General features: G+C 48.7%; 2 protein-coding genes across 11 annotated transcripts in view; both read right to left on the minus strand.

The window, feature by feature from the left end:
* The window catches only part of CAMKK1 (calcium/calmodulin dependent protein kinase kinase 1), a 100898-nt gene that overhangs the window by 47329 nt on the left and 37335 nt on the right, over positions 1–16234 (minus strand). For 9 of the 10 annotated variants that reach the window (XM_051635759.1, XM_051635758.1, XM_051635764.1 and 6 more), the window contains 3 exons: positions 14872–15428; positions 7255–7302; positions 6002–6055 (listed from right to left, as the gene is read on the minus strand). In XM_051635759.1, coding sequence (XP_051491719.1) covers positions 6002–6055; positions 7255–7302; positions 14872–15327 — 558 coding nt within the window. In that variant the 5' untranslated portion in view covers positions 15328–15428. The remainder of the gene's footprint in view (positions 1–6001; positions 6056–7254; positions 7303–14871; positions 15429–16234) is intronic. The other variant, XM_051635769.1, reaches the window with a different exon arrangement.
* The window catches only part of ATP2A3 (ATPase sarcoplasmic/endoplasmic reticulum Ca2+ transporting 3), a 119950-nt gene continuing 119896 nt past the window's right edge, over positions 16181–16234 (minus strand). The window contains exon 23 of the transcript XR_007891200.1: positions 16181–16190. The gene's annotated coding sequence lies outside the window, so the exon portion shown is untranslated. The remainder of the gene's footprint in view (positions 16191–16234) is intronic.

The following is a 16234-nucleotide window of genomic DNA, read 5'->3' on the forward strand; positions in this document are numbered from 1 at the left end:
TGGGAAAAAACAATAATATAAAAGGAATCAGTACACCTATTTCCCTTTCAACCTCTGCCAACCCAGGAGAAGAAGGGTCTCCTTTCTCCAATCCCACCATGAATTCTCTCTGCCTTCTGGCAAGGAGCTTCAGAAAAAGAAGAAACAAAAGATGCAATTTGCTGTTGAAAGCTCCCAAGTTGCATCAGTGCTTGAGGAACCCAGCCTGAGGAACCAAACCATTGCCACCAGCCATGCCCGCATCAGGTGAGTCCTCCCCAGGGAAGGCTCTGGGGAGAGGCTGGAGGGAGCAGGAAGGTACAGACAGGAGCAATAGCAAAGACAAGAATTGCTCTCAGAGACAGAAAACGAGGCAACTAGAGCTACTGCTGTCACCCTTACTCCTTGAAAGATGCTGCAAGGGCTGATGAGTAGGGGTTATTGTATTATAGGTGAGCTGACTGTAAACCACACCTCTACTGCTGAGGAAGAAGCAGCAGGATATGTCTACACCAGCTTCAAAGCACCAGTTTCTGCTACTAAGCAAGGAAGGTTGGATGAGGAGAGTACCTGTCCCACTGCACTTTCAAAAGCAATCAGGGGGATGAAGAGAAAACTGCAATTGGCCAGAGCCACTTAATTATCACAAGAGCAGAGAAGAGGACACGTGGTCATGAAGCCAGACTTTAATTACTGTGTGAGCTGGAAGGACAAGGAGGCTTCCTGGCCGGATTGGAGCTGCACAGAATGGAAGCCACACGGGGATGCTTCAGCAGCCTCTCCTTCCAGCCTCACAGGCATGAAAGAGCTAAAGACATTTGTACTCACAGGCAGAGCTAATTACCCAGATAATGCCTTTCTGATAAGGCACCAGCTCAGAGCCAAGTCGAGGGAGTTCCCCTTTGCACTGGCAAGCTGCTTCAGCTTCCTCAGGAAAAGAGGGAGCCCAGAGGAGATTTCCTCCACATGCCCTTGCACCCACCGTCCTTCCGGCGATTCACAAGAGGACATTTTGCTTTGAGAGGCAGCAGAAATTGTGTGCTTTCCTTTGATGTATGCTTCCTATCTGAGTTTCATGCACTCCTCTTAAAACCCTTGCATCTGGAAACCACAGGGAAGCTCCTCCGTAAGGGTGCCTGATGGAAAGGAGATCCCAGGTTTACAGCAATGAGGGGATGCCTGGGACACAGCAGCTTTCACAACAGTCAGACCTGGAGCCCTCATCCTGCTGAGGGTAATGACAACAGCAAAATGGCCATTACTTGGGGAAGGAAAAGGTGATTGTTTAGACTTACGTGGGGAAGAAAAGAACAGTTTCCCACAGTGATAAAATAGATTTAGCCAAGAGAACTTATCACCTGTGCCTTGCGATGCTCTCACAGCACTAAGGATTTAATTTCGTTCTCTAACAGGGAGACTTGCATTGCAAGGGCAGAAAACCTCTGCACAGTCCCTATCTGCAGCGTGCAGGGGAGTGGGATGGTGCTCAAAGGTCACTACTATCCACAGAAATCCTCTGCTAGTGCATGATGACACCCTGGGGCAGTGCTGAGCAGACCAGAGAGCATTTCCAACCCTTCCTCACCTGTCCTGTCTCAACAATGACATCCCTCAAAGTGGCTAAGAGGAAGCTGTGCCAGGAGAGAGTGCTGCACGCTGAGAGAAAAGCCCAAACCAAGACAGGCTTAGCTGCCCTGCCCCTAAAATCCTGCTCTGCATTTGTCACCTTTTGTTCCACACACCATTTGTCACAACAGCAGCAGAACTGCAGGCTGGACCCCATCCCTGCAGTGCCGCCCCGGGCTGGCAGTGCTGCAGCCGCGATGCCTTCCCGGAGCAGCAGGACTCGCCTCCCTCCAGCCACCTCCTGGAGGCTCCTGCTCTTACCCCGGGTGACCCAGTTCCTCGCAGCCTCACGGGGTGCTACACTAAACCAGAGAACACTTCCCTCATCCTCAACACACCGGACTGCAGCTGGCAGCAGCTCAGTAGCTGTTACATGAGCGAGAGGATGAGAAACATGGGAGATGCTCCTTTCCTTCCTGCCTGGGTGGCAAGCAAAGGTGGATTCTCCAGGGGCTAGAAAGTTCAAGGCTTGCTGCTGGCCACCTTTACCTCAGCAGCAGCACTTTGTCCAGCCATGTCTTTTCAAAAACTTGGAAGGAATTTCTCCCCATCACTGAGAACTGGTAGAAAGCAGCCCTCCACACACAGGTTGTTAGCTACAGAGGCAGAGAGCACAATCACACAAATCTGTTTCTTAGGAAACCAGATTAAAAAAGGAAAAAAAAAAAAAAAAAAAAAAGAGAGAATCCCACTGACAACCTACAATGCTATTGCTTTTGTCCAGAAGAAGCATAACAAATGTCCATCATAACCACTTTGCTTTGCAAGCTGATTTAGAGATTGGAAATCAGAAGGAGACATGACCCCAGGCATCACAGAATCAAATTCCATCAGCACAATGACTCCAAACTGGAGCTCTTCCTGGACACATCTGCCTTTGCTTTTTATTTGCTGCTTTTTCTTTTTTCTTTTTTTTTTCCTTCTAATCACTGTCAAAGCATCTCCTGCAAGCTGAGACACTGAAACCTTTCCAGCAGGAAAGGGTTCCTCAGCAAAGCCCCACAAATGCTGCTGCAACAGCTCCATGAGCCTCAGCAGCAGCAGGGACTGAGAGCAGTGGCCAGGACCTCAGCTCTGGGAGCCAGCTCTGCATCCCCATGGGGTCTTCTCCTTGGAAGGAGCACTAGGTCACATACTTGGTGCTGAAAGTTCAGTTTCCTCAGTCTAACACATTCCCTGCATCCACTGATGTCAGTCAGCACACCTTCATGGCACTGCCCTTGCTCTGAGCAATGAGGGATCCAGCTCTTGGAAGTGCTCACTCATCTTTAATAGAAGGTAAAAAACCCCCACAAAGTAAATACAACCCATCCAGATTTTTCCCAGCTGTGGTGATCATCTTTTTCCCTTGAGAATTTTTCCTAATTCTAGTCCAGATTCAAAAGTCATTAAAGGAAATCTTTCCTTTTGCTATGACAGGAGCTAGGTATACTTCCTGGCACCAATAAACTCTGCCTTTATGAAGAGAGCTAGCAAAGGGCCTCATGCTTTAGCAAGAATCAGGAGTCACACTCAGAATTATATTCCAAAATAAAAATCTTCTGCTTTCTTTTAAGTTTTGTTCCTTTTTATTGCAGCACACTACCTTAAATAAAATAAAGCAGGCAGCAACACCCTGGCCTCATGCTAAACATTGCACACATAAATGGGTTATTAGGGGCTGCTCACCAAGGGCTGATTTCCTACAATTATCTCTTACTGCTTTTTACTACTGAGACAAAAACAGCCCTCCAGAGCTAAATTTGTGGGGGAAAAAAACACAGAAAAAACCACACTCAACCATCTGAATTGCAATTGCTTCTACTAACTGCTGGTAAGGGGGTAGTTGCATTAGCTCTCCCCCGGGGGGCTGGGGGGCATTGCTGCAACTTGGCCTTGGATGGGAGGGATAAGCAGAGCAGCATGGAAGTTCTCTCAGCACTGGGGGAGCATGTGTGGGGCAGACACACCAGGAAGTGTGGGAAGCTGAGCAGCCATTAGCCAGTTTTGCAGTTTGCTGCTATTTCTCTGAAGCTTTAAAAGGTCTGCCAGCTCCTGGGCTGTTTTAACATTTGGGGAAACTGGAGGTGTCTCCATCATGGCTCGTCCTCCCCTGGAAAACACAAATGTGGGTAACTAAAAGGGGTCACAGCCTGTCTGCATGTGGCTGCAGCAGGAGAAGGGGGAAGCCAAAAGGGCAGCAAGGACATGAAACCCAGCCCGGAGCATCCCAGCCTCTCAGCAGCAGAGCAGCCATCTGCTCTCTCCTCTCCCTTATGCTGTCACTCACTGCAATAAAAGGCAGGCAGACACTGCTGATGCTCTTGCTCTGTTCCCATCCTTTCACCCACTGGAGCACTTTACACATCTCCCAGAATCAGCTTCAGAGCCCCAGGGTCGCTACTGAGATCTGGCTGTCCCTGCCCTCAGCCTCCACAGTGGGAGGATCAGGGTGAACCAAAGAGCACGTCCCTGCGATGCTGGCAGCAAGGGGGCCTGCACACTCTGTCCCTCTTCAGGTACTGAGGCTGAAGCAGAAGTGTCCAAGCATGGCAGCACCCAGGCTGCAGTAGCTTCAAAGTGTTTGCTTAGATTGCAAAAAGAAACAGAGATTAAGTGGGGATTAGCTAACACACACTAGGCTAACCTGGACACAGCCTTTCACTTCTGGCTTTCATTTGACCAGCTAAATCTGTGTCCACAGCATTAACCTCCACCCAAGATGCAGCAGGCAATGGGAACCTAAACACATGTCTCCCTGCTGAGCTGTGTCACCAACCTGTCCACCCTGGGCAGCCTGCAGCACAGCATCACTTTTCCCAAAACAAAAGGGCAGCAACACAACAGCAATTGCAATTTTCAAATACAAATCTTTTCAGCTGAAGAGCAATGCCATGTGATGCATTCCTGCTCAGTGTTGCTGGTCCTGGCACTGCCTATGCTGGTGGGACAGATGGCTCAGAGAAGCCATGGTTTGGCACCATGGCTCTCTGCAGAACAAATCCATCCTGCTGCAGGCCACGGGAGGGAGGACTCAGAGGGCAAAAGGGAAAAGAGAGAAAGGAAACCATTGGAAACTGCTCTGGTGTGGTGGGTGAGTCAGCTTGGAAAGCACAGGGGATGGAAAGAATTGTGGTTCCTTTGCTTGGCCAGCTCCAGGGCACCTTGTCCAGATTTTTGTCTCATCTCTTCCATCCTTCATTTCAAGACGTTTCTCCTGCACTTTATGCTGGAAGCTCAGAGGGGCTAACAAATGCTAACAATTCCCACCCAACTCCTCCAGCTTGGTATGTCACTTGTAAACCCAAGAGTCAGGGAGGAAAAGCTAGCTGGGGAATAGCAGGGAATGAGCACACTTGACATCTCATATTCTTATTCCCCTTAGCACCAAGACCAACAGCTCTGTCCACTGGGATGGGGAACAGCACATGGGTCTGTCTGAGTGCTCTGATGGGCCCATTTGCACCCACATGAGGCCACTCAATGGTGGCAGCCAAAGCAGGAGCCCTCTCACCACACACAATATGGAGCAGCAGCTGGAGCACAGGGCCAGACCGGCAGGTTCAACAACACTGCAACAACGCCCAGCAGACACCTGCCCTGGGACCCACCCCAAACTCTGCTCAAAGCTGCTTCCACAAGCCTTCAGGCCCAGCCACACACAGCAAGGCAGTTTTCCTTTTGCCAGCCATCCAGCTCCTGCTCTCAGCCTGAGCAAAACGTGCCACAGAGCAAGCCCAGGGACATGGGCACATCTGCAAACAGATTTTGCAGGTATCCCAGCTGGGTTGGTTAGGATTCACCTGCCTTTCAAAGGGGAGGGACAGAGAAGGAGCCTTCAGCACAAGCAGCCTTTTTTAATCCAAAACCCTAACAACTCTAGCTGCAGCTCTGCAAAAGATTAAAAAGCCAAGGTTTGACTTCTATTCTGCCCCCTACACCTCACAACCTGGCAGCAAGGTCCTGTCTGGTGTATGGGGAGGCATCCTGCAAAGGGGTAAGATGCAGGGGGGAGCCAGGCACTGCCCAGCTGGGCCAGGCTGTTCAGCACCTTTCTGACAAACACCCCCATTTCCTTACAAAACACTCCTGCTCCTTCCAAGGCTGAGCTTCCAACGCACAGCAGGTGCTGAACACCACCACCCACATGCCTCTAATTTCAGGTGACCTGCTTCATAGCTAGAAAATGTCAAGACAAATCAGCTTCTGCAGCCTGCCTCCAAGATCCCTGCCTGTTTCATAAGGCAGCCCACCCATCTCCCTCCTGCTCAGCACTGCATGCAAGAGGGGAGGTTCAGCTCCTCACGAGATACTCAACTCAGAAATGAAGCAAGGCAGAGGGGACCTAGCTCTCAGAAGGGACAAGGGGAATGAAGAGCAGTGGTGGCAGTGAGGAGTGGAGGAGAGAGATACTTACATAGTACTGGTCATCGTTCTCATTGTAGGCCAGTTTCACAACACCATAGGAACCCTAAAAACAAACACAAATTTCACAGTCAGTTCAGCAGCTTCACCTCATCTCCTTGTTGCTCAAGTCTGGTAGACTGTGGCCTTAGACAGGGGAAAAAAAATAAACCTTCAAGGCCCCAGGCCATTCCTAGCCCTGAGCAAAGTCTGCAGGTGATGTGACCCTGCAGCAAGGTCATAGGTTTTGGCAGCCCTGTTGGAGCCACGGGCACCTGAGGATTAACAGTGCATGTGAGCCCACCACCTCCTGCTCTGAGCCAAAGCCACTGTGTCTGTCTTAACTCAAACATGGGTGGGGAGCAGAAAAAATAATTTTCAAGTAGATTTTTTATGTGCAAGTTTGGAAATTCTGCATGAACACCTTTTCCTCTGCTTCTCCACAAGACCATTTTCTGCACAAAACTTCTCCATCTCTTGAGAGCAAATGGACTTCAGCGAGGACCAGCTGCCTGCTTTCCACCAACTGCATGTTGCCCAGGCAGATGCAGACCTGGATTGCTGCTCTATCCACAGTTCCAGAGACAGCCTGAAGCCAAGCTCTATCCAAATTGTGCCTCCCCCCATGGCCCAGGGCTTCTTGCTTTGGGGAGGAGTTTGGGCTGATGAAACTCTTGGTGAATGTCTCTGCAGCTCAGGGTGCAGTCCCTTCTTACTGCAGTGCTCCAACTGCAATGGCAGGTACAGCTTCCAGCAGCACTGCTGCTCATGGACCCATCTGCAATGGTGGCAGACATCCAAAGGTGCAGGTGTCTGAACTGCTTGCCAGCCCAGACTTGAAATAACTTTGGAGGAATCTCTTCTAAATCTTTCTGCAGCTTTTAAAGATGGGCTAGAGCTAAACTAACACTTCATTCAAGGACATAAAAACCTGATGGGGACCAAGCACTGATCTTTTTTTTCAGTTTTCTTTCCTTGTTGGACTGCATTAATGCATCAAAGGCTTTTAGCACTAGATTTGGCAAGCCAACACCCTTGAAGAGAGCCAGGTTAACCACCTTCAGAGGGAAGGAAAATACATTCAGATTTCAGAGGAAGTAGCTCCACTTTGACCTTCAACAAAACTTACTCAAACTAATAAGGCAGAAACCAAAAAGAAAACCACCCCAATACAAACACAAGTTGCAGGATGGCACAGTCTTTCCACTCACACTCGTGCTTGTGCATGCAAGTCACTTATGACAAACGTGAGCTCCAGGAACATACCTTGCCTATTTCACTCTGCAGCTTGTACTGGTTTAATTGCACACAGTCCTGCAGATCAAAAGGAGAACATAATTAGAGCACTGGTAAAAGGAAACAACTAAGTTTGAATCAGCATCAATTAGAGGCAGAGTGCTGAATAATGAAAGACAAAATCTTATTTAAACCAGTATACCTCAGAGTATCAGCTCTGCATTTTTTTGCCTGTCCAAGACAAAGAAATAATGGGCTGAATTCTGACTCTGGCTGTACTGGTGTAACACCAGAGCCCTTTCCACCCCAATTCCTAGTTCAGCCCAATGAGCCTGACAGCAGCCCCTGGCCTCTCTCCATTAACCAGCCACCAGCACGGGGTCCATGGGAGGACAGCACACACCTTGTTGCAATGCAAAGCTCCCAGCAGGGAATCAGAGGGCTCTGCAGGGTCTCTGCAGCACCAGCTCTGGGGAGAGTGGGCTGCAGTGGCTTGTGCCTTGGTCCTGACCTGACACACAGCATGTAACTGCGTGGCAGGGGAGGAGGCAGCCCCAAACTCAGTGGGGTGAGGGAAGGGGAGAGTTTCCAACCACCACACACAGTGTGGCCTGAGCCTTGGATAGGACACACTTCCCCAGGCAGCATTTTAAAACGCAGTGTTTCTCCCAGAGACTGCCAAGCACTAAAACACACTGGAAATTCACTTCCAACCTCTATACTGGACACCTCTTTGGGAACAAAGCTGATATAACACATACAAGCAGACAGATTAGCCTTTCCATAAATCTCAACTACCCCTGCAATCTACAGAAGCAGTGCCAGGACAGCAAAGCAGTGCCAGATGCCTTCAGAGTCCAGGGGGTGTTACAGCCTGTGCAGCATCCCCACAGACTGCAACATTTCTCTGCCTCTTGGAGTGCCTTAGAGCATGGATGTTATGGGTGATAACTGAATTTTCTCCATCATCAACCAGAAAGCACTGCTAATGCCAGGGATCATCACAGTACAGGAGAATAAAGGAATGGGAACTGATGACTTTTTAAGCTGGCAAGAAGTGGCTTGTCAGGAATACAGGGGATTATTTAAATCTTTATCTTGTTTCCAGTGAAAGAAGTTTTTTCCATCACCCTGTGAGTAATGGGGCCATAGAAGTGTATTAATTCTGCTGCTAGAAAAGCACATGTCTTTCCAAAGGCAAAAAACAATCCATCAGAACTAGGAGCAACAAGAGAGGAAAGAGCATGACCCAGCAAAAGCCAAGATGTAAAGCACAAAGCCACTGAAATATATGGAAAAGAAAAATACTGTTGAATTTTGTACAAAAAGGACTCGCCTGCCCAAAGAAGGGGTAGCACTCTGGAACCCAGGGTACAGGCACGTGGAGAACAAATTCCCCTGAAAACCCAGTATCAGCAGATTCACTTCCCTGCACCAGGCTGTGCTTTGCATCGTGGTGGTTTCCACAAATGAAGCAAGAACAATTTTCTGTTTGTCTCCTGCCCCAGGTTTCCCTCTGCACAGCTTCACACCCCCCACCTTGTCCTGTGCACAACTGCAGTGCTGCAGAGGTGGGAAAACACTTCCCAGAGTGGCTGAGACATGTAGGAAAAGCCACCACCCCTCTGAGAAAGCCTCCAACCACCTCACTACTTCCTGCTCTTCATTCCAGCAAGCTTGAAATGAACACGTCCTGCTATCAAGCCTCCTCCTGAGCAGGGATTACTTGCATGAGTAAATAAAGCCTTTTATATATAGCCATAGACTCTTTGGTCTGCACTCAGTACCTTGTTTCAAGCCGAGGTGGCATCTCTAAAGCACCAAGCTTGCTGCTGCTTCTTGCCAACATGGTGCTGAGGGAGCCACAGCCACATTTCTTATTCCATCCTGAAGCAGCAGAGCCCTTTGTGTGAGACCTGGTCTATCCAGCTGGGCAAACCTCCTTACAAAGCATTTAGTGCAACCGAGAAGGAACTACATCTTGTCACTGTGTCCAAGGAACCAATTCCTTTGGCTCTGTCCATCACCTTCTCACCATCCCTCTTACCTCTCATTAGAATTTACCACCCTTATCCCGCATCAGACCGACCCCCTGAAGCATCTCTCTAGCCTTTCACTGCTGCTAAGTGGAGCAATGCCAGGACACCTGCCTTTGAGGGATGGTTTTTTGAAAGGGATGGATAAATACTGGGGTGGGAACACCTAGAGAGGGCCTGAGGGAAAGGCAATGACAGGGTCAGCAGCACAGTCTCTGAGACTTGACACTTGCTATGGCCACATTCCTGCCTGATCCACACCTCCATCGCTCTCCACTCAGATAATTACCAGTGAGAAGCATCACCATCTTAGCTTCTGCTGTGCTTTGAGCACCTGAGCTGAGTGCAGCAAAATTAACCCAAATTATAGGTGCTTTCTACCTTTTTTTTTTTTCCCCCCCTTGCAGAAAGACCATAATTCACAGCTCAAGCAACTCCTGCCACGTGTGGCTGCAGACTGGCAGGGCTATTATTTGGTTCTCCTGCAGGCAGTGGGATAATTGTACTGCTCCTTTATCAGAGAAAACCACCTATCTTTGGGCCAAGTGTTTCTTAAAGATAACATTGTACAATTCTCTTGATTTCATCACACCAATGTATTTGCAACTGTTGATAAATATGAACAGAGCAAGAACCTTAATGAGATCCCTTAATGAAAACCTGCCAGCAAATTAAACTGCTGTGTCTGTCCAAGTGTGCAAGATTTGCTCTGCCTTAAAAAACAAGATGCCCCATTTGTTAATATGTCCAAGGTTTTACTCAAGAGAGGGAGAGGGGGGAAATCAATGCTAGAGAACACAAAAATTGATCAAAAAATCATAAAGCACAGAGAAGTCCAGAAGCAGTTCCATAAATGCACTGCTGGGTGACAGAAATCCCAAGAAATTGAGAATGGAGCCTCTGCTGTCTGGGAGGGACACAGGGATGCAAAGGAAGAGCCAGAGTTTGTTTCCAAAGTAAGGCACTTCTGAGAACCTGCAGACTGTCTACAGACATACTTACATCATGTAGAATTTTGCCCCCTAAAAGAAGGAAGGTTCACTTCCTCTCAAACCTTGCCCTTAGACAAGTTGAAAATGTAACTTGAAAGAAAGGTTAATTAATCCTAGGAAATTAGCCATGCCTGTGGGGGATTCTTCTTTGAATAAATGTTTTCCAAGTATCTTCAATCTTTCCAAGAGAGCTCTAGTTTGAGCAGGACAGTAAGATCTCTAGGAGAAATTTGTTAGGGGCAGTCATGGGGTGGAAGGGGAAGTTCTCCAGGCCATGCTGCAGAGGAGCTTCGTCCCTGCCACTGCCCTGGTCCCACCTGGCTTTGCCTTTGTGCACAGCAAGGAAATCACAGCCTTATGAAGAAAACCAGGCAGCTCCCAGAGACTAGAGGAGTGTAAGACCTGGATCAGCCCAGCACCAAAGCATTGCCTCTTGCAGCTCTTGACACCAGCTGCTCCAAGCCTGCTGGCCAAACAAGCAGGAGATCTATGATAAAGATGTGGAAAGCCAAGGAAAGAAAGGACAAAGAAGTGATTAATTTTCCATGCCTCTGGGGTAAGCCATGGACACCAAGCATAGGAAAAATTCCCTTGGTCTGCTTGTCCTCCTCCCTGCAGGCTGGGGCCAGCAGCAGCACCAAGGAGGGGGAACACAGTGGCCTGACTCACCCCCTCCACTCTTGGTGAAGCACATCCAGTCCCAGCCCACGGGGCCGCCCAAGCAGCAGAGAGCTGCAACAGCCTCCTGCTGATCCCAGAGGGTGGAGAGACCACGCAGACCTGGGTCTGGAAGAACTGGGATGCCAGGGAGTGGGTGGATACAGGGAGAGAAAGGAAACATGTGAAAGAGAAAGGACAATTCAATCAGAAGAGACTGGAGAAGGACAAGTACAAAGCAATTAATGGTGCTGTCAGGTCTAAGGGCAAAGCCTGGAAAAAGACATTTTATTCTTCTTCTAGCCACTCTCCAAGTGAGACTTCTCTTGGCTACATAAAAAGTTGGTTTGGGATGGCAGAATAAAAAAAACCCTTAAGCACTGCATTTTCAAAAGCCACTTTCCAACAAGCAGCACCCCTACCCTTTCACAGATACAAGCCCTGCCATTTTAGGTGGTACCAGCTCTACCAGACACAGTGACAAGATGCCCACCAGTCTACACAGACATGTTCACAGAGTCTTTCCCTGGTACATACAAACACCAGAGCATCACCCATGCAGCAAAGCAGAAGCTGCTTTCAGCAGCCACAGGAAACCCTCTCCTCCGGCCATGCTGCCAGCACTAAGAGTTGAGAATGTCACATCACCAGAGGCAATGTGGGCCTGTGCCTCAGCTCTGCTGAGTTATGTACCCTTAATAGCTTCATCACTCTGTGCCACAACTACAGGCAAAGCCATTCCCTTGTTAGAGAGAAGTACTGTTGGGCAGCAGAAATCCCACCAGCCCAGTGGGCACTCCCTCAATAACTAACCCAGTAACTCTGCTCAGAAGGCAGGCATTTGCAGTATTGGTCCTAGGGAGGGGACAGCCTGATTCACTGCCCACTTGCAGTGCTGGGTGAGTCCTCCTGCAGTGTCAGAGGCTCAGCTTCAGCTCTTGGCTGAATATAAATTTTCCTCTCAGCCTGTGAACAAGTATTAAACCAGTATTAAAAACCTAAGCAGCCTCTCTTTAACTGAACACGTTTTTTTTCATAATCCAGCAGAAAAAACCCAGAAAATTCCCCTCTGCCATATTCCCACATTCCATCTCCCATAGCACATCTCTGCAGTACTTCTCCAGATCAGTCAAGGATACAGAACCACTGACAGCAAAGCTGCCACTCCTGCTACCAATGGAAAAGGAAAGCAGATCCAATCCTAGATGGCCATTGGAACAACACAGGAAATTTTGGCATGTAGCTGTACCATCCATCTCTGCTCCTGATGGATGGTGCCTGCACGTGTGCCACTGACAAAGCCCGAGTACTCAGGAACTTTGTCTTCATTCTTGCACAGGCTGTAACTCACTCAGGCAGCAGCCACGAGCAGGAGTGATGGGTGTCCTGCAGGTCACCTGAAAGGCACTGACTAATGCTGCCGGATACTCAATGCAAGGAGAAAAGACCAACTTCAAAATGGCTTTAAGCAGGTGAGAGACCTGGACCCAATACAAATGTGCAGTTGGCCTAGAACAAGATGTGTCAAAGAGTCACACGCAGGGAGACCAGGGGCAACGCTGTGGTCAGTGAGCTGGATCTTGTCAGAGTGACCTACCAGCTTCCCTGCTTACTGCACATCAAAATGATCAACAGAAAGCACAACAGCAGCTGCTACTGCTAAGTAGACTATGATTCTATTTCTTATCACAGGGTTATTTTATCCCCCAGAGGACCAAAAGCCTCAACACAGAGTGCCCTGGAGTTCTCAGAAGCCCTGCCCCTACCTCCTGGCTGGGCTCAGCCCTTCCTGCCCACATGCAAGGCTCTGCCAATTGCTAAGAGCAAATGCATGTTAACAACAGTTCTGCTCTCCATTTCTCCTCTGAGTTCCCTGCTGTACCTCAGTGATCTGTACAGCTCAGATTTGGACTCCCACAGCCATGAACAGCCACCACTCAGCAGCCACTGGTAGGTCCTATGCAGGAGGCTGAGTTGGGCTGTGCACAGGGTGCATGCTCACCTTGCTGTCTCACACTTAACACTTCCTTCTCAATATTCAGTGGCCAGCCTCAAACTTTATCCTATAAACAAACATGCACCTTCCTAGCCCTTTTGCTGTTCCTTACAGGATACAGATACTGTCCCTATAGGCTGGAAGGATGAAGCTTACAGCTCTGAACACCCACAGCTCTCACCCAGGCTTCCCTTCCCCCTCCTACTGCAGTGATTCTCCATTAATATGAATGATGGTTTCCAATGAGCACAGCTTTGTTAACCTCTGGGCTGCACTGGAGCAGAACTAGAAATAGTGATATCAAAGTGACCATTAAAATCGCAGGACTGCGGCAAGAACTGCTGCAGGAGCAGGGAAACGAAGGGCTCCACCTGCACTTCAAACTAAGCACCTCCTACCCCACGGCAGCAACTCCTGCTCCCCAGGAGGCAGATGCTGTGGGAGAGGAGGGAGCATTTTGAATTTACTTGCAGATGGGAACGTGCTAGTCACACTCCGCTGCAGTTACTTTGAAACAGATTTCAGGCAAGCCTCGCTCCTGGCACAGTCAAACTACCGCAGGATGGGAGAGCTGGCACACAAGTCACGTCTGCTCCCAAGAACTGGCTCCTTTCCCTCCTGTCTCCCTTGTTAAAGCACACGGCTGCTGTCAGAGGAGCTGCAAGCTCTGCAGTGCACCTTCTGCGGTATCTTCTGCTGGGGATGCCACAACCCATCTCACAACTAATGTGACTTGCAAAACTTCCCAGAGGACAGCAGCCGCTTTGCTGGTGCACAGCGCCCATCCTCTCAGACATGCAAGGGGAAAAGCACCCACTTTTTGGGAGGGAAGCACTAAGCTGCCCAGATATTAAGCTCCAGGCCAGTTGGACCCACACTGGTAAGTCTAGACTCCAGTGATTAGGGTCCCTTATGACACAGGGCAGAATTTAGACACCATGGCTGGGAGCACAACAGTGTGCAAGTGCATTGACGCTGTGGCACCAGTAAAGCCATGGTCAGCAACACGTTCTCCATCAACGGGGTGAGGAAGAGTTGGACACTTAACTGCCCCTTGCTGCTGTGTCTGTCCTGCTTCACTGCCCAGGCACAGCAACAGAGGAGAATTCACTGCTGTACTATCAGTTAAAGAGGAAAAAAAAAAAGAGACTGAAAATGCCCATGGAAAGGGTCTGTCCCTCACAAGAACAAGGATCATGGTGACAAGACGAACCAGAGGCTTCTCCTGGGCTTATCTCCTACAGGGTAAGGCCAGAAGGTACATACCACCACTGCTCCTCTCTCCAGCTTATAGCACCTCCAAGTGAGACTGTGGAGTTGTGGCACTCATAGCCATCCCCCAGCTCTTGCTCTGCCCCATTCCCCAAGAGCAGAAACACAAGACAAATATGTCTAGGAAACACCTCCATCAGTTACCTCTGCTGTTACAAATGCTTTAAAGTCAAAGGAAAACCCTGACAGGAGTAGGAAACAGCAGTGCATTTAAGCTCTTTATAACAATAATGGCAAAACACAAAAGGAGATATATAATCTCCAGAAGCTTAAATCCATAACATACCAGCAGCAAAGCTGCTGTGACTGATAAGCTCCTGAAGGGCACATACAGCAGGGACAGAGAAGCAAAGCATTTTTGGCCACAGCCTTTTCTCTGAACAACCTGATAGACCTCCTGAGTGCTACCACTACACAACAGGGGTCCTGGCCCCACAGCAGGACTATTTCATCCAGGCAAGGGCTGAGGGAGCCAGTGTCAGGATCAGGGATACACCCAGCAGAGGACTGGGGAACAGATGCAGAGGTGTTCAGCCATCCCAAACTAACACAATCCGTGGATTCAAGGATTTTTGCCCTCTTAGGAAAAACAGTACTTACAGAACTACTGCTCCAAAAGACTGCTGACTCCTATTACCAGTTAAGAAAGACTTAGCTGAGTCAACACCACAGTTACAAGGGAGAACAGGCCTACCTCAGAATCTGATATGGAGACACGGTTGGACTCTATCGTTGGTCTCCTCATGATTCGTGGTGATGGTCCTGTGGCATAATGACCATACCCTGGAGTGTTGCTAGAAGCCAAATAAGCTCCTGACGATCTTTCCTGAAGAGACAACTTCCTACTTGACAGGACAGGTCTAGTGAGAGGTCTCTTGGGAACATGCCTCCTGTGAGCATCTTCTGACTGTTGGGAAGACAGAAATTCATTCATTCCCACATCACTCTTCACTCCATTTCTTTGGATGTCTTTTACATTATCAGAAAAGACTGTGTCACTTGCTTCAGTGCTGCCTTCACCATTTTGGTCTCTCCTGTTTGTGCCAACAGCCACATCTATGGCTGCCACCCTCTCTGCCAGTTCAGTCTGTGTGTCTTTGCAGCACACATCTATGGCTCCATCCATGGCATTTGCTGGAGAGTCCCCCATGGCTGTGTCCAGCTGGTCTGGTCTCAGATGGCACTGCAGAGAGCTGTGATGCTAGTGCTCACAGACAGCATGTGGCATGAAGGAGTGTCTCCATAAAATGCCTAAAAGGAAACACAGAGGTAAACTGAATCATAATGTTCTCTGAACACAAACATAACCCAGACACCCATCGCTGTTTCTTCCAACATAAAAGCAAGCAAAGGCAAAACACTGGCAGGCTGTAAACAAGTCACAAACACTCAGAAGAGAAGGCAAACTCAAGCACAGAGGTAAACATGAAAGCAATAAAGATGAGACTTTATCTGATGTGCAACAAGTGACACAGCTAAAGACAACTTCTGCAGGAGACTAACAGTCAACTACAGCTTACAGTAAAGGGAGAAGTACAGATCCTTAACAAGCCAAGGGGAAAGGGTCAAACTTGTAACCTCTTGAATTCTTATTTATAGGGCACAAGAGCTGCTGGTGTGTATCCAAACCCAATGTGCCCAATGACAAATCCATAGCCAATTTTGTCCTCACAGTAGAAGGGCCTACAGGCCCTGTTGCCCTGTAGGGCCCTAGAGAGTGTCACAGAGGGCCTGGAAGCCAAGCCATGGCTGGTGACTTACACACTCTCAGTTATTTGCAATGTAACCAACAACAAGGGTAGAATTTAAAAGCAAGTCTGGCTCCAGGGTCACCACTGGCTCCCTACAATTGCAGCCTGTGTGCAAACACACCTTAACTTTGCTACCCACAAAGTATAAAAGCTGAATCAAGTTGCCAATCAACAATTCTTAACGATTACCAGCATGTGGGAATCAGCTTTTCCCTTGGAAAAGGCCTACAGAACACAAAAATGCAATACAAAGCCAAAAACACTGAATGAAATTGCTGTTTCCTGGATGCCAATTTCAGCCTCAAT

This window comes from Apus apus, chromosome 18 (assembly GCF_020740795.1).
Source record: "Apus apus isolate bApuApu2 chromosome 18, bApuApu2.pri.cur, whole genome shotgun sequence".
Classification (NCBI taxonomy): domain Eukaryota; kingdom Metazoa; phylum Chordata; class Aves; order Apodiformes; family Apodidae; genus Apus; species Apus apus.